Source organism: Necator americanus, chromosome III (assembly GCF_031761385.1).
Source record: "Necator americanus strain Aroian chromosome III, whole genome shotgun sequence".
NCBI lineage: Eukaryota > Metazoa > Nematoda > Chromadorea > Rhabditida > Ancylostomatidae > Necator > Necator americanus.
In genome coordinates, this window is record NC_087373.1 from 25,632,371 (window position 1) to 25,656,290 (window position 23,920).

Below are 23,920 nucleotides of genomic sequence, written 5' to 3' on the forward strand. Positions count from 1 at the left end.
CTAATATAGAAACGGCCGAGACAACGATAGCAACTTCGAGGCTCAACCGAACACTTTCGATTATCAAAATCCTATATAGCTTATGGCAACTAAGTTCTCTTTCTTGATTACTCGAAATGGACTGGTCCTAGTAGGGTAGCTCAGCATTTTTCCGCAGCAGTCAGATGAACGTTTTTTTTTTTACTCGAGAAGGAAGAAAAATTCATGCGAGGCAAAATCAAGGACCTCTCAAATATCGATAAAGGTCTCATTCAAAAAGTGATGGAACATCGCTCCGAAAATTAGCTTCTACTTCGGCGTGAGTGATATGAACGTACGAAAAATTGCAGAGAAGCGTTTATGATATGTCATTGAACTCCGATTCACCTGTATGGTCAGATGAATGAACATCATTCGTTCATACGGCGAGAGAATTCTCCTTTTTCCACGCACACAGTTATTGTCTAGGATAATAACTGTGTGTGTGGGAAAAATAATTGTTTGTTTAATGGAAGGTCAGAATTTTTCAGGCCGGTTTCTTGTAACCTTTCTGCTCAGTATAACTGTGAATTTGAAAGTGGAAACGAAACGCAAATTATTTGTTTTCAAGACACATGAGACAGAGCGAATTCAATCTATATAGAAGAGCTGTGCATCCATGTTCTTCATCCATGCAGCAAATGCCGATTCATCTTTAATGGTGCGCCTTTGTGGGTGTTTGCCTATGCATGAGCGTTAATAGTGAAGGTTTTTCACGGACATTCCGACGACAATGCCCAGTAGATGGAGGGTCTGTCCCTACATTCTCCGGTTCACCTAGTTCACATTCCATTCCAATAAAAATCTTCCTTATGCACTTGTTTATTTTTTGTTTATTAAGTGGGCAACAGAGTGCCTAAGCATCGACAACCATGTTCATGGATAAAAAAACAACCGTCTTTTCGCTTCCAGCTGCTTTTAAAATCACAAAAGTCACTTCTTTCCTCTCAGTTGTTGGTGGTTTTTTGTACTCCTTTCTAGCTTTTCCTTACTGTATCTCCATGTTTACTTTTTTAAAAATAAGAATCGTTCTTTCTTCAGTGAATCCACGGTGCCAAGATCGCCAGCGGCAGCGCCTCCTGTTCACGAAGCAATTTCTGACATGTCTGCCCAAATTACTGATTATGTGGACAGCCGAGGCGTCATGGGTCCGCTTACGACCTCCGCCAATCTTTCTGGTTCGCCGGCTAACATGTCTCTCCTACTGAACGGAAGTTCCTCTAGAACTTCTGCGAATGCTGCTGACGCGGACGTAAGCTTAGGAAGCATCGGTGAAGTTAGTTTCAGTCGACATCCTTTTTATTTTTCTTTCGCATTATTGGTTACGAATCAAAATAATGGCTTTTTTCTGTACTTCTTTTTAGGCTTATAAAGCATTATGTGCATTCAGTAAAGAAAATGCCCGAAAGGTATAGTGGCGGTTCTATCTTTTGTGAAGCTTTCGTTTGCCCCTTACCAATGCCTGACGCATCCTCCATTCGAACTTTTTTGTTGCTAAGAATTTTAGAGGAGTCCTGAGTTCTCCCTGCCGAATTTGCTTACATTTTTCATTGTGTTTTCCTGAACGGTAAACGAGTCTCTGGTTTTAAAAATGCATGAAATGTACAGTTAAAAGGTTTCGAACTTTTGACATTTCGTCTAGGCAGTTTGTGAAGGTTTGAATATTAACTGATTTTCCGGCGTTGTGTGATAATCATTCTGGAACAAAAACATCAAGGTTCATTACAAAGAAAATTAAAAATAGTTGAAATTAATTAATTGAAAATGATTAGCGCTGCTAAAATTGATATACTTATAAAATTTCGGCAAAATCAAGGACACAATTCAGTAGCTGATTCGCTTTGATTTCATTGCTGATCGCGTTTTAAACGTAAAAATAACTTCTGAAGTCGGGCTAAAATTAGAGGAGAAACTTATTCTCAAGTGCTGAAGTAAGACAGGGGCGAGCAAGAGCTATCTTTGCTTTTGGTTTGCTGCCATAAACGTTTGCCTCTATTTTTCATTCCTACTGTGAGCTTAGCGTTGCTTCTGTTGCTCTATTCATATTGGCAGTGATAATGTAACTTGTTCTCACTGTGTTTAATCGGATTGAGATGTGCTGCGGCTCAGTTAGTTGTTCCAGCAGAATTAGGACTGTTAGAATATTTTACCCGCTGCCGATTATATCCAGTATTCTGCATCAATTGATGTAACGATAGGCGTTAGAAGAAGCAAATAAGGAGAGGCGTACTCAAACGTTAATTTAAATAAGATACAAGATGTGAAGCAGATTTGGTGCTCTAGATCGAAATTTGCTTACATACGCTAGAAGAACAAATGCAGATTATTTATAGACCACTGGTTTTTTTTTTGCGTATTTTCGCTCGAGACGTTGTAAAACCTCTTCAGCTCAAGGTTTGACATCTCCCGAATCTCGGTAAAAACTACGAATAAATTCCATTATTTTTTCAGTTGTAATGAAACCTCACCTACAAGGTTCTTGCATAAGCTAATTAATTGATGATGATAATTCCTGCTGATTAGTGTGCAAAAAATACTGCTTCCTCCCTAAGTGTTCAGAATCGTTTCAATTTAATCTGTTGATTCCCTATCTTACATTTGAATGAAATGCTTTTAATTGAAAGCTGAAAGTCTATCAGAACTCACTCTCCAAGCTATAGGGTATCATAAGACAGCGCTACAATGAGTTGCGGAATTCCAATTTGACGAGGTTCTTGCTTTGATAGTGCTCGCTGATTTTAAGCTGTTGGAATGGTAATAGTGTGTTTGGAGTGTTGTCTTGAATAATACTAACTTTCGAGAAAAGATGGAGCTTCGAGGTAGGAATAACAAAAATGCTGCTGATAGATTGCGATTCGTTCTTCGATTAATCCTAAAGGCGACTATTTTACTTGACGTGAAATTTTGTGACAGCAAGCAAGTTTTTCATCTCGAAAACTAGTTTACGAAATTTATTTAAAGCCGCATATGTTTGTCGGATTTCTACTGTCGAATGCTCTTAGATCAATTGAGATCTTGCTTCTTAAAACAAGATAAACTTAGGGAGTCGGTGCTTTCAGTTCATTTTGCTCTTCTGCTAAAGTGCGAAATTAGTGAGCTTTGTCTTTCTTTACGGGACTACAGAAGAAGCGGGTATAAAAAAAGGAAAATGAAAAAAAAGGAAAACAAAGTAGTAGTTCTTGCCCGCTGCTTTAGTTATTCCGTGCTCTGCCATGTATCTGACGGAAGGTAAAAATTAACCCTCAGTTGCAAGTCTCTCCGCTGTTGGATTCTGTAATTTTTCCTTTAGTTCGGTTATCTTTTGTGTTTGAAAAAGCAACTTGAAATGATCAGCAGTGAACTGTCATTCTTTGACATGCATACCTGCATGTTCCTCGGAGGTTTAGGCATTTAACTTCCACTGTGTTGGACTCCCTTTACTTTATGGCGTTAGCGATTATTTCACTGCATATACGTTTCATTCGTCAAATTACGAGACGATAGTAATGGTGAGGTCGAAGATATTATCCGCATTTTTCATGTCTTTTTCTTCAGATTGAATCCACTATGTATCTAAAAGATGACTTGCAACTGCAGAACGAGTATATTGCGAAACTATTGAATGAACTTTCTTCATTGGATCCATTCAGGTAATTGCTGGAACTAAATTTCAGGGACTTCTTTATTCACGCCTTCGCATTCCTTATTCACTTTCGCCTTCCTTATCTTCAATTTCAAAGATGTTTTCTAATTTGTTTCCTCAAAAAGCAAAAATGAGCTACTTGAAAACAGATTTTAATTAATGTTGTTTCGAAGAGAAACGTCTGAATTTCAGGCGAAATGAACAAAATCGGGCGTTGCAGACATTGCAGCAAATGGTTAGCGAAGGTTCGCTGACAACATGGGAAGAGAACTTCAAGTCGCTCATATTGCACATCTTCAACGTGTTGGCAGTAAACGATGTCACTTTGAAACGAAATGCTCTGAAACTCCTCACAAAAATTTGGTTTGTGCTCCAATCATAAATGGAAGGACCTGTTTTAGAAATCAGCTAATTTTTTTATAATAACTTTAAAATTTCTAGCGTAGCGCAGGCGGTGAGCTTCTACGATTTAGCTGAAATGACGCTGTTCAAAGTGCTGGATTCAATCGCGGAAGAGGAGAATCCTGTGAGCGTTTATATTCAATTAAACATTGTACTTCCCTTGTTTAGTCGCATTTAAATTTTCATTCCTGTCATTGACCTATATTATCCATCCTCTGAAAACTCCTTAATTAATGCTATTACTTCCAGCAAGTCATGAATGTTGCCGACGAATGTTTGAAAACTCTGGCTACTCACTTTCCATTGCATGTTGTTATTCGCGCAACGAAACCAATAATTGCTCAAGAGGTGCGTCATTTCTTTTTCTAGAAGCTGACTTTCTTTTTCTTAATGAACTCGTAGACCACAACTTTCAGAATGACCCTCGAGTTGGTCCTGCACTTAAAATGCTGACCCGGCTCATTGAATCCCTAGATGCCGATGAATTGACGGCTAGACTACCAGAAATCGCTCCTGGCGTTGTGAACGTAAGCTACCCGTCCTTTTTACAAGTAGACAGTTATGACAGAATTTGAGTAAGTACTCTAAAAATTGAATTGTTTAGTGCTATTCTAATCCACAATCCAGTGTTCGCAAGTCAACTGTATTCTGCTTAGTGGCTATGGTGAACAAACTGGGTAGAGGGCCAGTTAATCCTTATTTAGCATCTTTATCGAACAGCAAGGTGAGTTTGAATATTCTTCTGGTCATTAATCTTAAACCTAATTTTGACCTTTATTATTGTTTGCGATTTTACCACATTATAAGAGACGTTATTAAGACGAAGAACATTCTTATAAAGCTGGAATATCTGTCCAAACATCAACTGAAGTTTGTAGTTTTTTCAAAGCCGAAAATCTGCTTCTGTCGAGAAGAGAGCGTTGGAAACATAGCATTTTTTTGCGTGTGTGTGAAAAATCAGTGTTCCATGGTTGTCTCTCCAATCAGTGATTTCTAGGTTGTGGAGAAGAAAAGTCACGGCGTTCTCCAAAATTTCTTCAGTTTATTCAAATCTTTCCGAAAGGGATGAGTCAATAAAAGTACGAAAAGAGTAGGTGTCTTTTTCGCTCTGCACTTGAGGAACTTATTGGTTGGCTGGACAGCTGGAACACATCATTTTGGGATTTTACATGACATTTAATTCGTTCTCTTACTTCTTCGTGCTGGAGAAAATGTGTTCTTAACGTGAGTACTAATGCGAGGAACGGGCCGGACTTGAAAATAATTTAGTTATTTACTAAACAGAGTTCAAAAAGTTAAAATGCTTTTTGCGGTTCTAACATAAAACGTTATTAAATACCATACCCCGTATCTTTCCACCAAAAACCTAAGGTTCATCTTGTCTACAACTTTTTTTTCTTTTCATAAAAAATAGAAGTGAGGTTTATTGACAGAGTATATTTCTTTAGATCAAATTCGTCGAATAAGAAGCATCACTTGCTCTTAGTCCTCCTAGTAGTTTATACTCTTTTTATAGTTTTACTTTTTTGGCAGTGGTATAACACATTTTTTCTATTTTGTTCAGTCAATTTCTTTCGCTGCTATTAGTAAGTTCATAGTTGTTACTTAATTTACAAATGTGCAGAGGAGTCTGTCCATGTGATAATTTTGATCTCTGATTCTTTGATTTTGGTCTCTGATAATTTGTGATTGGTCGGTGATAGCCACAAACTGAGAGCGAAAATCAATAAAGTCATCGGTATGATCGATACTAGTCATATGGGTATTTGTATAGCCGTATTCGGCCAATAGTTCGAATCCGAATGATGGAGATGAACAGACAAATTACAACTTGATATTGTAGTATGGTTGTTTTGACTGCAATCAGGCAGACGAAAGCTCATAAAATGAGAAAGCTGAATCAAACTTTACAAAGAGTGGTTTTTCTTCAAATTTCCTTACACTGCGAGAGAGTTGATGGAAAAATAAAGACATAAAAATTAGAATACTACTAAAAATTGCTTGAAATTTTTTTGACAAAAGGGGATGATCGAGCAGAACCAAGAAACTAAAACTTGAGAACTTCTCGATGAGTTCACATATCTTCCATGAAACTAGTTTTATTTCAGATCCATCTGTTAGAAGTATATATTCAGCGAACGCAGACGTCATCTACACACTTCTAAACGCCCGTGTTACTTCGATTTCTATTTGGTTTTTGCTTCTTGCTCTAATCACCGAACCACAGCAAGTGCATTTTCTCTGACATTCTATTGAGTGTTGCAGGGGTCAAAGTTGTATCGATTACTGGTGCGAATTACTCTATTATTTATGTACCCTAATCATTTTCTCACTGGTTCACCATGTGTCGGTGGTCGATGGATCGCCGCTATTTTAGTATTATGTTCGTATTCGGCGCATCCCGGTGTTCGACATGGTCCTTTGCTACTAACGCATCCGTTTCTGTTTGCCACCCCATGTGCATAGTAATATACTTGTCGTCGCCTTGTTGCTTTTTAGAGGTTATTTAGATGAAATATGAGCTATCTCATCTAGAGAACGGACTTGTGCGGGACTTTCTTGTAGTTCTATACGTTTGTTGATGCTCATTGGCAGTACGAATAGTATTCGTGCAGCACACGGCTTTGTCCTAAATGGCGAAATTCCCCATTGTCACGGCCACCCATCAATCATCAATCTCCTTTAATCTTTTGTACGCGGAACTGCTGCGATTCTTCGCAATGCTTATACTTCTGTTGAGGGGCAGTATGTGTACTTTCATTGTAGCATTGTAGGAAATATCGCCCCTTTTCTTGTGCTGATTAAAGTCTGAATTATGTTGACGTTGAATAACAGTTTTCAAACAATGTGGTTGTATAGACACGTAATGAAGTTTTAATGCCTCCATAATGGTTCTCTTTTGAATGAATTTGATCTATGTGCAGATTTCTTACAACAGGAACAGACTGTCCAGTCATGATATGGAAGAAATAGGTCGTGGTGGTGGCGTCATGTGTTTGAGAACTTGATCCAGCCACTAAAAAAAGATTATTCAAAGAGTTAATGAAATTCACTCACATGGGCGTATCAATTAACTTCTATAATCTCTATGGTAAGAATTACGGTTCTTCAGTAAACGTGAATAGTGGGAATAGCCTTTAATAGCTGTGACTATTCTGAGATTCGTAAGGAAAGGATTCCAGGAAGGCATCCTCTTTTCTCCTAGAAGTTTCTTTTCAGTAAGAAATTTACATTCGGTATGGATTGACTTCAGAAAGTGTCGTGAAGACCTCTCGATTTTCTCACGATTTCTTTTGAATTTTCATTTAGTTCAAAGCTTTTTTGAATAGCACTGAAACGTAATGTTATTACGGATTCATCGAAATGTTTGCTTGTATACTGCTCACTGGTTACAGAAGAAATCTCTATAATTTTAAGGTTAGAGAAGAGGAATTCGGTGTAGTTACAGTAATTTTGTACGGAACGTTGTTCGTGAGTGTTTTCGGTTACAAAATGAAGGCAAAAAATGCGAAGGTAAAAAAAAAATGTGAGTGTTGTCCAGGCAGACGTCTCTTTTGTTCAATTGGCAACCATCCATTTTTTCTCTGTTTGCAATAACGAGACAAACAGGCACTTTTTTCTTAGATACAACGTTGTGATGTGGACTAAGGTGGCAGTATTTTCTTCTTTTTTTTTGTAAGGAACTACAAAAATGTGGCACAGAAGGAAAAACCTGCAAACTCTGTTATGAACATGACATTTTCAGCTAACGCAAAAGGCGAAGGCAAATCACCCTCTCACAATTGCCACTTTTTAGTTACTAGAATAGATAAAAAGGATCAGCAGAATAGTAGCGCCTGCAAGAGGAGCCGAATTGGCCCTGTGTAAGTTCTCTTATTCTGATTCTAGCCTGTCTCCATTTTCGGATAGAATTTCCCCCACTCCATATCTGTTAAGAGATTTGCAGGTTGCATCAGAATTTATTTCTGACTGAAGGGTCTTATGGATTTGACCGAATGTGTTTTAGGAATTTCCGAAGAAGTTCAGGTGTAAAACGCTCACCGTTAGCGGAGCATGGAGGTGTATCTCAATCCAGCATGGCGTTGAGGTGACATCTTTCCGTTGATATTCCGCTCCCCAACCTTTGACGAATGACATACGTATTATCGTCATTTTTGTCAACTCGTACGATGCATCAAATCCTCGAGTAGAGCAGTCAGCGAGGAGCTGCAAACAATTCGTCTGGTCTTAATGTTTAAGAAAACGGTACCTGGTTGCTTCAAAACTGTAAGTGTTGGAGAAACCTACTCAGGTACTTCTCTGCTCAACTGACTCAATAACAGACAATCCCGGATCCTTAGAAAGGTCTACGCTGATATTTAGAGAAAAGAAAAGCATATACTGCCTACAAGCAAAGATTACTAACAGAAACCGGCTAGAATGATGAGATGCTCTTTCTGTTGGACCTGAACGTAAACTCCGTAACGTAACGTAACTGTACAAACCGCAGTGATGCAGCAATGAGGATTTTCATATTCGGGACCAACAACTCAAAGTAAAACAACATTAGAGGAGGTTTTAGCATAAGAATATCTTGTTGACGTTGTTTGGGCGGGCGTAGCGTAGTAAATAAGAAGTGCCGCTGTGCCTGTACGATCGTTGGTTCGAAACCGCCCTAGGACCAACGAAGCCTTTTATCTCTCGGGGTCGATAAATTGGTGCCAGACTAGACACTGACTTGTCTGGGAGGATAAAAACACTGACTTGACGCATCGGGTAGCCACCGCAAGTCATTGTATAGGCCAGTTTCAACGTTCGCGAATCTCAAACGATTCTAAATTGAAGTGGACGTGGTGGCACATCCCAAGCGGATTGACTAACGCCAGACACTTTATCCTTCTCTTTGTTAATATGGGGTAATATCCTGTCTTTCTTTTCTGTGACTTAAAACAAGTGGTATTCACCCAAGGCTTGTACGTTAGCACGAATCCTAGTCTTCACTATAGAGCAAACGGTATAATGTCGAGTAAAACGATACTCCTATGAACAAAAGAGAGGCTTGTGAGATCACTCTTAAGTGAAGCATTTTCTCACTTCGACTGTATGCCATAAAACTTTTTGTGGTAGGAGTCGTGCAGTTTACGTAAATATCATCTCCGATTTCCAACAAACGTTTGTATGATGATGAGAGCGACACGGGTTTTTTTTTTTAAATCAAAATCAAACCCTTTCACCCTGTATGAGTGACACTCGCACAGTCGCAGTGACTATCAACATTGATGCGGATAATTTCCGCTACAAAGCGGTGGAATTAAATGTCTATTGTGCCTACCCCATTTGAAAAATTATCTTTAATGAACATGAGTTGAAGGCAGTGTGTCACGAAAGTGATCATGTGGCAGGTCCCTGTGGACAGATACAGAGTTCGGGTTGTAGATTGCGAGTACGGGCGCTCCGCGACTCAAATCCCCTAATCGCATTGAAAAATAGCGTGGGAATCGCTTTAATTCCTACGAGGTACGTTAGAACGTCCCGCCCTTGTACGCTGTCCACTTCTGTCAGAAACCTAATCATTGGTTTTATTTAAATGCTAATAAGAGACTTCATTGATCCTCGACCTCTCGCTCGTGGACGCGGCGCGTGTGGACGGCGGCACGTTCTAACGTACCTCCTCCCTCTGGAACTAAGGCATTTTCCCACGTCGTTTTTCAGAACGATTAGGGTGAATTGACCAGGACCGTACCCATACTCGTAATCTACATCCCGAACTCTAGATTTCCCCACAACGACCCCAACACGGTCAGTTTCGTAACGGTGCCTTCAATCCACATCTCCGAGAGAATGGATACCGAGCAACTTTATACGTTATCGCTCCAATTACATTCGTTCTATTGTATTCATTAGTCCTAATTTCTCGACCACACTGCACATGTGTTACCCCCGCGCCCTCGATTCGCGTTCGACTTGGAGTATTACGAGTATTACCGAACTGAACTACGCAAGCTGGCAAAGTCTATCAGTTCCTAGTAGTAAACACATCCTGCCTAGAAATGTTCCGTTCGCAAACCTTGAAACGGCAGCTTATTATTCTTTTCACATTCTATGGGAAACGGATTATAGGGAAAGTGGCGTGCGCAGCGAAGTGGCAACGATGAAGAGTCCGGCTGCGACCGCAGAACTAATGGTTGCGAAACCAGCTCAGACCAAAGAAGCCTCTCAACACATCAGGATCGAAAATTAGTTCCAGACTTGCCTGAGAAGGTGAAAACACTGAATTTATACATCGGTCGGCACTACAAGCAAGGTCAAGCGTGTGATTGGGACATGATCTTTCTAAAAATTTCCCCTCCCCTCACTTCCTCCTCTGATGCGGTATACTCAAGATGTTAACGAAGACAATACTCTTTATCATTTTTGAGGAGAGTAGCTCAGATCAGGTAGTTTACTCAGAATATTTGAGCAAAAACATAAAACATCTCGTAGTGATGTAGAAAACAGAAGGGTCAAGAGCGGAGACTAATTATTGACCCGATAGAACACTTTTTTCATCCAAAGAATTGATTGACTAAGACCGCGTAAAGTGGATTGAAGACAGGATGTCACAAAGTTGAAGTAGCGTTGAAAACTCATGTAAAATATAAATTTCGGAGGTAGCATCAGCATCTCTTTGATTTTCCGCTCAGACGCGACGGCATGTTTGTGATCGTTTCTCATGCCCTTTTTCCGAATAACTATGTAGGGAGAATTGTACGTGGTCATGCTCATATTCGTGAAATGGATATTTAACCCCCTGTACCCGATGTAGTCAGGGACATGGAACACCAGCAACTCTGACATTTTTCCGTTATAAATGCTCTCCTAATCCTAAGTCACTTAATTTTAGAGCAGAAAATATGATTATTGCAGTACTATTTATTTGTTTTAAATACCATCACTAGCTAATTTTCATCTATAGAATAGTAACAAAATAACTTGTTTATATTTCGATATTTCAAAAAGTGTGATATTTTTGGAAACAGTCACCCATGTGCATTCGAGGCTTCCCAGGACAAGTGTTACAAAACTCGCCAGTCGCGCGTCGTTTTCCTTTTTCTTGCCTGTTTGAACAAACGGCACAGTATCTTTTCTTTCCTTCAAGGTAAAAGAAAAGGTAAAAAAAAATAAGCAAAGAGGTAAACATGTAGTGCAGAAAATCGCAGGAACGAAATAATTTTTTTTCCAAATCTCAAGTGCTAATAAAAAATAATCCGGACAGACACGCTATGAAGACAGTGGATTTAAAGTAATATTTTTAATGTCGCACGTACGGCGACAACGGAGTGCAACTGGTTATCTTTGTGCACTCGTGGAGAACTCCCAACATACTTAATTCCTTGGTATGCTGTCTTTGGGAAATGTAAGAAACACAACAAACAACAGAAAATGAGAGAAATGTGGTGTGAGATGAAACGCTCGTTGTAACAGCTACATAGGATATAGAAGGAACGGGCACTCACCCTTCTGAAACACTGTTCGTCAAAGATCTTCAGCGAGCATTTGTTGGCGATTTTGACTACGGTAGTGGGATGGAAGCCATGGATGAAGTTACAATTCCTCGATTGCACGAATATCGCCGAGTCCGACTCGCATTCGGCGAAAAGTGTGCCTTGGTGTCGAACGTAGGTCAACTTCACACCTGAATTCTTCGATTTAATTTAATTTCAATTTAATTAATTTATTTGTTTTATTTGATTATTCAATTTAATTTCTAATATTTCCATGAAAAAACAAGGGGTAAGTGATTGCAATTATGAGCTACTCATCTAATCACTTACTCATTGTTAATAATATATCACAATATTCTTGAACACGGAACTCCTTCCTACCTTTCAACAGGTGGAGCGTCAATTCTCGGAACAGAAAAAAGAAATTAAAGTGTCGCTATTTAACTTGCCTTTTCCAATCAATCTTCTCGTATTCTCTATGGGTGGATTTCGATTCACATTGGAAAATAATCCCAAACTTATTTTCTGTGGATTGTTGGTTGGATCTGTATAGCCGTCAATGAACACTGGAGACGATGTCACCTAAAAGAACAGGATGTTGATGAGCTTTCAAATACCTCCTGAAATAAGAAGTCGACCAATATTGCCACCGTCACTTGCTATAGCAAAGAGGAAGAGAAGAAAGAAAAAAGCAAGAAAAATGCTTCTAAAAAAGTGTACAGCGTTCATTTACTCGAATTTGTTCGCCAACTCGGGTGTTCATTTCGTAGTAGCTGATAGTTGCCCAATGTTCGGGTTGAACGCAATGCACCTGAAATGATGCCGCCTAAATGCGAGCTTATTTCACCGGAATAGAAATTAAGGAAGTATCTTATGCAAAAAATGTAGTAGCACGCATCCATGGCTAAAAAATAGGAGTCAAACATGTCAGACTCACCGCCACTGTCGGCACACCGGGCGAGAAACTATAGCCGTCGCCATCGTCCGCTTGCATTTGATTGAACTGGGAATGGCTGAAACGGCTAAAGAAAACTTCGAAGTTGCGATTTGGCTTAATTTGGATTGCCGAGCTTGGTCGTGGATTGGATTGTTTGTGGGTTCGACAAGACTACGGATCTGAATTTTTGTGGAATAAAAAGTAGATACGCAAGAAAGCGAACTTTATCCGTCGTTTGCTAGAGCGAACAAAATAACATTGTTCCATTTTGGAAGGTGGGAAAGAAAAATATCCTTTTGTGTAGAAAGATCAAGAAGAATCTACCTAAAAATCTGACTAGTCTTTGGAAAACTCGGTTAATGAAACCGGGGAATTATTCTCTTTTTCTTTGCAGTTCAATTCTGTAAATCCGCGCTGAAAATGGTGGATGTCCACTTTTTCTAAAAGAATTCGAAAGTATAATTGGTTCTAAATACCCAGAGTTCAATAAAAATCAAAACTATTGATTCCACCTTCATGGTAGTTAAGATTGCTGTTAGCAGAGATGGTACGTATCGCGACGTTGTTGAGATTTTCTCTTCTATTCGGTAGATTCCCCCGCTCCGGCAATCGATAAATTATTGTGTTCCATCGCAGATAGTATCCGTATTTTAAATAAACGAACGATTAATCCCCCGGGTCAAGAACTAGAACGACCGGTGATGGAACGATTCCTCGTACTCATCCTACATTTACCAACACTTGGTATCATCGCTGAATTTCTGACGTTAAGAAAATTCAGTGACAAGCAAGAGTTTTCCCTTATCCACTCGTCCATTCTCGAGGCTCAGTTTTTTTACCTCCTACTCTGGCTGTCTGTAATCATCTGAACTTATCATCCAGCCTCTGTCTATAGCATAGAGGTGAAAAAACGGAGTCTTTAATTGTCTGCGGATTTTTTTCTTCTTCTGGTTGTAGAATTCACGCATGCAAATGTCTAGAGCCATTATTATTTCCTCATTTTGTAGAGCTATCCAGTGTCTTTCTCCAGCTTCAGAACTCTTCCCCTACACTTGAATGTATCTGCTTCATTACTGTTCTAAATTTCTCAATGGAAGCAAGAGAAGAGCTCAAAATGCGGCGTCTCCACTTCTGGTTGGAAGAACTCACTTGAACAGGCCGGCGATCTCAACGTTTTGGGGCATTGACGGACCGGATGCTTCCATCGCTTGCATCCGTCGTATTCCGGGTGGTATTGACGGAGGAGGCAGCTCCGAGTATCTGTAAGGAAATTATCAGCGCATGAAGAGGTTCTGATTCTCAGAAGAGGCGGCATTACCTGGGCACTAGTACAGGCGGTAGAACGCCATCGCTTTCGATGCGACGATAGTGGTAAGGGTTGATGCAGATCTCCTTCTGTCCGGAATCGTAACAATACCTGGAATATGTTGTGCGAAGAAATTGAGCTTTGCCTCTCGAACGGTAGTTGGTCGCTTCTCATAGAACACGAAATATGGGCCCATTATTCCATTTATTTATCCATTCTTTACATAAATATCTGTTTGTATGAACGGAGTATACAAGGAACGAATAAGGAACAAATAACACAAATAGTATAAAGGATAAAGGATAGGGTTTCTGGCGTTAATCAATCCGCTTGGGATGCGCCCCACATCCGCTTCAATTCAGAATCGTTTGAGGTTCACGAACGTGTAACTGGCTTACACAATGACTTGCGGTGGCTAGCCGATGCTTTTATCCTCCCAGACAAGTCTGGTACCAATTTATCGACCCCGGAGGGATGAAAGACTTGGTGAGCACTAGGGCGGATTTGAACCTCCGATCGATTGTGCAGTAAGCGGAACCTCTAACCGCTACACTACACGCATCCCTTCTATGCACAAATAGTATACAAGGAACAAAAAACACTAATAAAAACCGGAAAGAAAGAGTAGCAAGTAGCACATACAGTACGTTACTGGATACAAGCGAAGAAACCTTTAATTACTTGTTTGCCTAAGGAATCTGTTAACAGCTTTGGGAGTTATCGTGTGTGAAAATAGTTTTTCAACAATATAGCGGAATCGCGAACCAACAAAATCGTAGAGAAACTCACCGAGTGAACGTCGATTGAAACTATTAGGTAGATGCGTAAGAAATGGTTTTTTTTTTATAATTGCAACTAGCGCATTAAAAAAAGAGTTTAGCGTTATGCCTTTACCGTACTACTTGAAAGGGTCTCTACAAGAAGGTGTTTTTGGGTTTCTGTGCTTGTTTGATTCCTGTTAATTTTCAGACGAATATTTCAATGTTGACGTGGCCAAGCGTCAGTCTAGCCTATTCAAGTTTCTATATGAAAGTGCCTGTAAATACCATGTAGCTGGATAGTGGAAGTGTAGAAAGGCTTCTTGAACGTCAAATTTCGCTGCATTTTCGCGAATCTTCTACTTCGATAATCCGATCGAAGTTTCTTTGTTGCAAGATGCTGAGATTCTGCTTCTGCTCAAATATGCGACTATAAAAATGAACTTTACAGCGTCTAAAGATCTCCAGCAATTCTTCATGGAAAAGTGAAGATAGTCGAACAAGGTGGGGAGTGAAGATAGTCGAACTAGTCTAATATCCTACATTTCTATTTCAACCATCAGTCAGCGAAAGTGATCGTTTAGCCGTTATTTATTTCGGAATGCTTCATCAAAACAACAAATCGCTCAATTTCAGGCAATACATGTACTTGAAAGAGAGTTTTAAATAGTAGCTGGAAAAATTGAAGTTACTTTCTCTTGCATCTCATCTCCAAAGCACTTCAGATATTTCTTCACAACAAGTTAATGAGAAATCCGTAGCGCAGGGCGTGGCAGAGGCCACACGGCATCCATGCTGAGTTTTTGATTAACGGAACAAAACATCACAGCTGTACTGGTCGTTTTCCAATAAAATGCAAACAGTTAGAAAGGAAGAACAGTTTCCTATGGCTGCTCGGGAGAGGAAATGTCGTCTGGAACACACCCACCTACAAGTGTCAATGGCTTTTAGTTCGTGATGCGATTGAAGATCGGGCCAGCGGTACACCCTACAGTATATCACGTGAGGAAGTGCCTGAAACATCACCACTCCATTACTTTTTCTTCACTTCTTTAGTCTTTTCAGCTTTGGAAAAGCGAACTCTCTGAACTTTTGTGGTTCTGGAAAGTTTTTTTTTCCTATTCCACCCTAACATTCCATTCCTTTTTTATAATATTATTAGTTGACCTTCCATCAACAGCGATCATTCAAGGACAGCGTATCACGAAATCAACGTAACGAGGAAATCTGATGGAAAACATGGAGTTTCGAGCGTAGATTACGAGTATTAGCGTGGCCCGCTAATTTTCCACTAATTATCCTGAAAAACGGCAGGGAAACTGCGTTTGTTTCTACCAGATACGCGAAAAAGCTCCTACTTTAGTGCATCCGACGAGCCCACAGTAGCGAGCGGTCCGAAATCAATGAAGTTTCCTCACCAGCCGATTCAAGCAAAATCAGTGAAAATGAAGATGAGGTGACCGGAACGTGTAGGAGGGGTGCGTTCTAACGAACGAAGGGGCAAACTCCTCTTTTTTTAGGGTGGAGGGCAACGTCGTAATCTACACAGCGAACTCTATGTTCTTGTTCTTGTCTTGTTAAACAAGCCTCATCGTGCAATAATCCAATATTTGCCGGAATGTAACTTTCGTTTCGTAGTATCTTATACAATAAATTATCAGCAAGAATCTGAAGTGAAGTCTTCGGCAGCTCCGTCTTCCTAAGTAGGACGCTTTTTTTGTATCCAGAAGCTCCACCTCAAGATTAGTAAACCGGGTTCAAACGGTCACTAGATTATGTTTTTTCTGGATAGAGCACGTCAACAAACATCGCTCGAGAAGATTGCCATCGTTCTCTCATCGCTTTTAAGCGCATTTGCTTAAGTGGGGTCTCATCTGCGATGTGCGTCAATCCAGCTACTCATCAAAATATAGCGTTATTAATAAAAATGAGCAGTGCTTTCACAATCTTTTTGAGATCGCCACTTCTGCGACACTAATTTCCAATAGATTCAATTCCGATTTTTTGAAGAACCCTGGGTTGTTTGGGTGATGATAGATAGTTCAACAAATCCAAATTCATACCACAAATTTTAGGATGTTATTATTTTTGCCGAGAAAAAGTAACGAAAAAAAAACGTGACTGATCACGAACCAATAGAAATTAGAAAAACTCCTTACCGAAAATTATTGAAACTCCTTGCTGAAAGTGTGGTCTTGTTTTGATGTTTAAGTTTTGCAAAACGACAGAAGAGAGATATGTTACATACCAGTAACTTTAGCGAAGATAAATACATCTTGATTTTTAGTGAAATTATTAGCAATACGTTGTTTTACAGAGAGATAAATGAACAATGTCTTTTCTAAAAAAAAAAAACTTAGGAGCGGTGTTCGATTTATCTATGATCAACTTTTCCATCTCTTTTCATGAAAATATCAATGCAAACAACACTTTTTTGCTGCTGATATTACAATTTTAATTGAATCGCATAAAGCAGCAAACGCGTCTGCATCCGCCCCTTTCCGAACGTTGGAAGTATCGTTGAAAAGCGAAAAGTGAGAGGTTCCTCTGTTTTTCTCGCTTGGACTGATCTCACGCCTTTCTGACCCTTCACGCCTTTCTGTCATCTTCAGCGCTCATTCTTCTGCAATCTCTTCTGCTAGGTGTGTGCACTTCTTTGCATTCCCGCAATTATATTGTGTTGATCCATGATTAGAGCGGTATTTTATTTATATTTTTCTTTTATTTTCTTTCATATTACTTTATATTACTTTCTTAATTTCCTAACACTATTATGAGCACAACTTTTCAAAATCCAAAATAAACACTCTTTCATTTCCTACACGCCTCCTCATCGTACACTTTCAATGGGACTCTTCTGAAATTCATTGGTCCCTAATATAAAACAATCCTGGTGCGCAATTTGGAAAACCGCCTTATTTATGTGATGGCCCAATATATGAACAGATGCCATGCCACGCTGAATTTGCGCAGGAGGCTCACTCAAATATTGAAGTGTTACGTGCCTCTAATATATTCACTAACCTTTCTGTGCGATATCTGAAGTCGTCCGTCCAGAGATCTTGGGATCGTCACACAATCCGTTGGTTGCTCTCCTTTGCACTAAACGTAACATACATAACTATTTTCAAACTCTCAGTTATTGAAATAGAAAGGGAGCACTTCGCTATGGCTGTCCGTACTGTTGTCTATCCGCCGGTACCGCTAGCATTTGGATTTTTTTTTGAAATTTGTTTGGGTAGCATCCACTGGCGGAGCAAACATTTAATTTAAAAGCTGCAGAGAGGTGTAAAACGGGCCGGAGAACTTCTTCGGTCCTGGTTCTTCAAGGACTAATTTGATTAAAACGATATGATACATCTTCTCTACTCCACAATTTCCTGAAAAATCCAACTCCGCAGTGTTTTATTTCCTCTGGGGTTTCAATTGTCTCTTGTTTTTGCGTGTCCTCGCTTCCAAAACCATACGTTTCCAGAATAGTCCATTTTCAAGAATCCGTCAAAATCCTTTTAGGTGCACGACCTTCTTCAGCACTTGTGCTGATCATTCTAAGCAATATTGTGTAGTTCCATGTTGTTCGGTAACATCCATCCACTCAGCAACAGCTATGAGCTTTTGAGCGCCTCAACAAACCGAACAGCTCCGTCAGCCTTTCTGGATTCATCTTGATGCTCTGAATTGTCCCACTTTTCACTGGACATTACATTATTACATGCAGCTTATAGGCTTGTCGCTGTTTTTCTCGGTTCGCGGTTGGTATTTGCGTTGGTCGTTGTGATCGCGTCAAAAGTAGCACAACGCACAATGGTGGTGCACCGTCGTCGGTATGTTGATGATTCTTGCATTGTGTGTTCCAATCAGGCCGAAGTGGATTTCGGCTTATGAATTCACTGAACAATTACCAAACGTGAAATTCACACGTTAAAGAGCAGAAGCAAATTTACAGCCTTTCCTGGATGTTCGAGCACTTAGATGGGCGGAGATAAATAGCCCGCATAGCTAGTGCTTCCCGAAACGGCTATGCTGCCAGAGGACAGCAAGTCGCTCGTGAGAATCTCGAAGGAACAAACTCTGATCAAATCAATTTCCTTTCTACCATTTACTTCAGAATAGAGGAGGAGTATGGAACTTCTGCATGTGTATGAAAGTGTAATGTTGAAGATCACGCGAAAGTTGTGCTGGCAGCGTCCGCAAATCTGCGTAAATAGCTGGCCCGAAATGGAATCTACGATCGCACATATTTAAATCCCAACTGTGGGGTATGTCTCTTCGATAGGATCGGAGCTGCATGACAGCGGCACAACCTCTGGTGTTGTTTACCTTATCCCTTGTCAGGCATCTGAGAAGGATTGCATTGGAGAAACCAGACATCTACATTCTATTCGAGATAAAGAACATCGATAGGGTATGGCAAATCCTAGAAGTTCGACCGACTCCACTTGGCGCTCGAGGCACACTTCGAGACGACAGTCATTACCGTCTCGACCTTGTCGTACGAGCCGGAAATTATGTCTCGCAGAACATTGGAAGCTGTTCATTTAATGGCTAAAACACCGAAAACTAGCGGAAAGAGAGCGTGCACCTCCGTGACCAGCAAGCTGGCCTTCTGCCGCTGCATAGAAACTGTGTTATAATGAGGTGTTTGGCAGGATACATTACACATGTCCTTGACTTCCCAGGCTCTGGGGAAAGCGACTAGTGCTTCATTTAAAGACAGCACATCACAAGGTTGACGTAGTACGGAAACAACAGAGAAATTTGGAGCTTGGGTTGTAGATCGCAGAAACGAGCGTGGCCCCACTTAGTTCCCTCTAGTCGTCCTAAAAATTGGCGTCGGAACCGCTTACGTTCCTACGATGCACGTTAGAACGAGCACCCTCGTACACGTTCGGTTCCTTCAGCAGCCTTCACTGCTTTCACTTGATTTCTGCATAGGCTGGTGGCGCGTTGCGACTGACTTCGTGGGGAAGAACGCCGTCTTTTACGACGATAAGGGAGAAAGGGCGTAGTCACGCTCGTTTTTGCAATCCAAATCCTGAACTCTGCGTCTTCCCTGGAGTTTCCTCAACATGTCAATTTCCTGATACGCTACCTTTAATTGCAACATTCATGTGCTTCCTGCAGTTATCTTTTTCTTTCTTTTCTTTTTTTCTTTTTTTTTCGCAAAACATCTGCAAACCGACCACTTCGATCTTTGCTTAGAAACGGTATTTATTCCACTATGCAATACCTATCTAGTTGAGTTTTGATGCTTTTGATTACTAAATGATCCTTGTGCCGGAGTCGGGCACGAGACTAATCCCTGCTCATTCTATTCTTTTTGCTGTATTTTCTGTATTTATTTGGATTCATCTCTGTCACATCCTTTTGGCAGGTCACTGAGCGTAATAAATAAATACATAAATAAATAGATATACAGCTGTTGCCTTGTACTTTCCTGCTGATACCTGGAGACATTCCGTTTGTCACAAAGTCCAAGAATATAACAGCTCTAAATCATGCTGATCTTCGTTCTCGAGGGGAAAGTGAAAACAAAAGTGAAAGCTTCCAACATCGTAGATGTACCCTCACTACCACACACATAGGTGAGTTGCCGTCAATAGAGGGAAAATTCAGTTAAGAAGTGACGGCAACATCCATTGAGGGTTCCAGACAACATCCATACCACTGTTGTATGGACGCGGCTTCTTTGAACACGCAACCTTTACCGGGTTCCCACATATTTAGCAAAGGTGAAGCTGCTGGACATCATTCCATGGCAGTATGTACATTCATTTCACAGAATTCACTACTTAGGTACCCTAGTTAGAACGCTCAAAGAGAACTTCTTCTTTAGATCAATTTTGCAAGATTTAATTTTGGTAACTTGTCAGAATCAAAATCAAAATTCTGAACAATCCGTTTCTTTTCATGAGTCTAAGGGGAAGAATTTAAATGCGACAGTCTTTTTTATACTTTCTTTTGACTTTCAGTCGCAACACTACTTTTTCATGTGCATAAATTTGCGAGAAGTTCGTCAAAACAGCGCACATCTGGACGTTCAACGACATTTTCGTCGCTGGCCATTTGATCACTTTTCTGTCCTTTTCCTTTTGTCTTGTCCCTACTTGGGAGATTCAGGCGTATCTTTATTTCATTCTATAATGGGAAACCAGAGTTGCAAAATCTTAGAAACAATTTGACTAAAAAAAATGTCTAGTTTCAATGAAAATCAAAGTAAATAGAAATGATACTTCCACAGCAGCAAAATAATTGAAAAACGTTACTATCGACGAGCGATGGAAGTAGGGCTTGGCTCACCTGTAGAGCGAATTCCAGGCACGCCAACGCATCCTTGTTGTGCTTCATGAGTTTTTTCATGAGGTTATCGATTGCTTTTTTTGCCCAATTCTCATCTTCATCACCTGGAAACCTTTGGCAAAGTTGTTCAAATGCACTATTGGAAACTGTGGGATTAAACCAAACTTTTAACTCCTGCAACGATCCGCAATTCTAGTTTTAGTTAAAAATTGTGAAATTACAGAAAAAATCGAATAACACTTTTGATTTCTACACTCAGCACAACTGTTACTATCAAAAGAAATTTCTTTTTGGAAAATTATTCGATAGATGAGAAAGATGTTAGATATTGAAAAGATAAATTACATATTTATCAAAAACAGTTTCTTCATTAATGTGGGACTTATACATTGAGAACTCGAGGCGTACGGTTTTTTTACGGTTGCGAACAAATTACCTACACTGAGAAATGTCAAAATTTTCCATTCGTTGGTTTTCTCCCTGGAAGACAGGGATAAGTGCTTTTGAAAGCAAAATCCAAATGATCCACGCCATGTCAGTTTAGACTAGTGAATGGAAGTTGCATACCCAGGTGCCCTCAAGCGAAACGTCTGGCGGACATCACTCACCAGGGGCAACCGGTCAGAAAGCAGAAAAGCTGTCCGTAAACGTTTATCTTACTCAATTTGTTTTAGGGACAGACACAATCCCATCGATTTCTGTTATATTTCCTACTCTGAATATACATATATACATTTATTAATTCATTCATTTATTTGCGGTAAAAAATATGATTTTCCCGAAAGAGATTATTTTCACCCGTTTTCATTGGAATTACTCAATGATAAAAATCAGAAAAAAATTCATGATTCAAAAGCTAGAGACAGAAACGGACGCTACGTCATTAAACCTTGAATTTTTTGCCCAAGGCATTGTGTAAAAAAAAGCAATTCTGGGCGCAGATCATAAGTATGACATCCACTATCCACCGTAATGCTGCGGATATGTCACAAATGATCTCACTGTCCAGGCTCTGACGAAGGCGACGACGCCGAAACGTTAGCAGTAAAAAGTTTGTTAACAATCTTGGCTGTTGCTGAATTGACTATCGACAGAATGCTGTTTTTGTTTTTTCACTGTTCGCTTTAAGTTTACTCGCTCTGTTCCGTCCTGACTTTGAGCCACGGAAATAAGCTACAACTGTAGGACAAAATTATTCCATTCTCATACTAAATAGTGATGGGACGTGTCCGCGAAAATTATTTTACTTTCGGTCGTAAACGTGAACAAAAAAGCTCTGATCCTTGTTTTTGGTGTGAATAGGTTCTGACTTACCTGTATTCCTACTGCATTATGTTGCAAATCTAATGATGATTTGTGATCATTATCCCGAATAGCCCTGTTTTTCGCTTAAGCAGTTTCAGTGAAGAAGACATCGAAGTTTTTGAGAATTTTGGGTCCTATAGGTAGTAATGGCAGTTCCATTGAAAGAAAATCACAAGCGAATCGAAGAGAGCTAAGCGTACGCGTTAGATTTCAATTTCACACACTTCCTCGGACACAGTGGTTATCAGAGGAAGCGCATCACGAAAATGACGCGGCGTGGAAACTTGGTGGAGAACGTGGAGTCGTGGTGGAGACCACGAATATGAACATGGCCTCGCTCGATTTCCTCCTATCATCCTAAAAAAACGTGGGAACTGGCTTAGCTCGTGCGATTTACGTTAGGACACGCTCCGTTGTACACGCTCCGGTTCTGTTCCTCTGCAGCCTATTCATTACGTTTGCATGAACAGGCTGCTAAAGAGACCTGTTGATTTTCGATCGCTCGCTCACGGATGCAGCGCGTGCGCAAGGGTGGCGCGTTCCTGCTTATCTCGTAGGAATGAATGCGTTCCCACGCTGTTTTTTTAGGACGATACAGGAAAAGTGAATGGATCCACGCCCCTACTCGTAAACTACACCCGAACTCTGTTTTCCATTGGGTTTCCACACAACGTGAATTTCGTGACACGCCTTCTAGCACATTAATAACAAACAAAACAAAAATAAGGAAAACTTGTGTGGAAAAAAATAAAATGTTTGACGAATAAAATACAAAGAACCTTGTTTCCATCCGAGATGTTTCATTATGCCGTCGAACTTTGTTTGGATGCTCATGATTGGGTGTCGTTCGGGAACTCACCGCATTCACCGAGTACTTCTAATTAGATGAGAAGGAGATCTACAGAAAATAGATGATTCGAGAGCTCTGAGTGTAATGAATATAGTGACAGCATAAAAATATTAGGAGTAACATTAGGATCAAAAACACACGGTAATGTTGTACACTATTTCACAAGCACCTACAGCAAATCTCCAAATTTTACGCAGCGATTTTATTATTTAGAAGAAATATAACCGGATTTTCTATCCTTAGTGTGAGATTACCTTAAATGGGAACGGATGACCATTTCATAATTGTATCAAATAGCTTCCATTCATTACTAAGAAAGGTTAGCAAAATCCTCAAAGAACAATTTTCTTGTATCCTGAAATCATGCACGCTGTACGTGAACCGTCTATAGAACTCTTTTCGTAGAGGGGAAGGTATTGTGTTGAATAACGCGACTTCCAGTCAGATCTTTTTCTTGGCCCCAAGGAATTGATCCTTTTGGCGTTGAAACATAAGAGGATTCTTGAAGCCAAATTGCACTGGGAAATGCTGATGGTGTCTGAGATGCGGCCCAGTAAGCTCAACAAACTTCTGTGCCACCAACGTTCCCGTCTGTGAAACAAGAAGTGATCAATAACCGATGATGAAGATGAGTGGCGAGAGAACGGGCTGATAAGCAAGATGTGAAATAGCAGACAGAACGGTTCGTGAAAGATGCAACGGTCGACCGCCACACGGCGACCACAAAAAGACACTGTGCTACTTGAAGAGGCAGCAGAGATGGCGGGGGAATTTCGCGACCGACTGGAGCCTCATTTAGAACCCCATCGGACAAATGAAATCACCAACGAACCTTAGTTGCAGAAAACTGGCACCTGCTCGATGGACCGTGAAAAATGAAGAGGAGTTCATCGTAAGCCTTTCAGCATTCGGAGTGATAAGGTGGGAAAGATGGAAAGGAAAAGATTCCTCCTTGCGAG

At 40.2% G+C, this 23,920-nt stretch overlaps 2 protein-coding genes across 4 annotated transcripts in view; one reads left to right on the forward strand and one right to left on the reverse strand.

The window, feature by feature from the left end:
* The window catches only part of RB195_010910 (uncharacterized protein), a gene marked incomplete at both ends in the record, with an annotated part of 51,163 nt that extends 44,956 nt beyond the window's left edge, over positions 1-6,207 (forward strand). For 2 of the 3 annotated variants that reach the window (XM_064192104.1, XM_064192105.1), the window contains 9 exons: positions 1,060-1,294; positions 1,383-1,427; positions 3,553-3,647; positions 3,833-4,003; positions 4,082-4,166; positions 4,292-4,390; positions 4,459-4,569; positions 4,647-4,766; positions 6,151-6,207. In XM_064192104.1, the coding sequence (XP_064049687.1) occupies positions 1,060-1,294; positions 1,383-1,427; positions 3,553-3,647; positions 3,833-4,003; positions 4,082-4,166; positions 4,292-4,390; positions 4,459-4,569; positions 4,647-4,766; positions 6,151-6,207 (1,018 nt within the window). The remainder of the gene's footprint in view (positions 1-1,059; positions 1,295-1,382; positions 1,428-3,552; positions 3,648-3,832; positions 4,004-4,081; positions 4,167-4,291; positions 4,391-4,458; positions 4,570-4,646; positions 4,767-6,150) is intronic. The other variant, XM_064192106.1, reaches the window with a different exon arrangement.
* Positions 6,208-6,995: 788 nt separating this feature from the next.
* Positions 6,996-22,945, reverse strand: RB195_010911 (uncharacterized protein; the record flags this gene model as incomplete). Its single annotated transcript, XM_064192107.1, has 12 exons — positions 6,996-7,058; positions 8,084-8,248; positions 11,518-11,696; positions 11,955-12,087; positions 12,239-12,316; positions 12,443-12,518; positions 13,592-13,702; positions 13,761-13,859; positions 15,435-15,520; positions 17,531-17,608; positions 20,807-20,910; positions 22,891-22,945. The coding sequence occupies 12 exons, from the start codon at positions 22,943-22,945 to the stop codon at positions 6,996-6,998; spliced, it is 1,227 nt and encodes a 408-aa protein (XP_064049690.1).
* Positions 22,946-23,920: the final 975 nt, after the last annotated feature.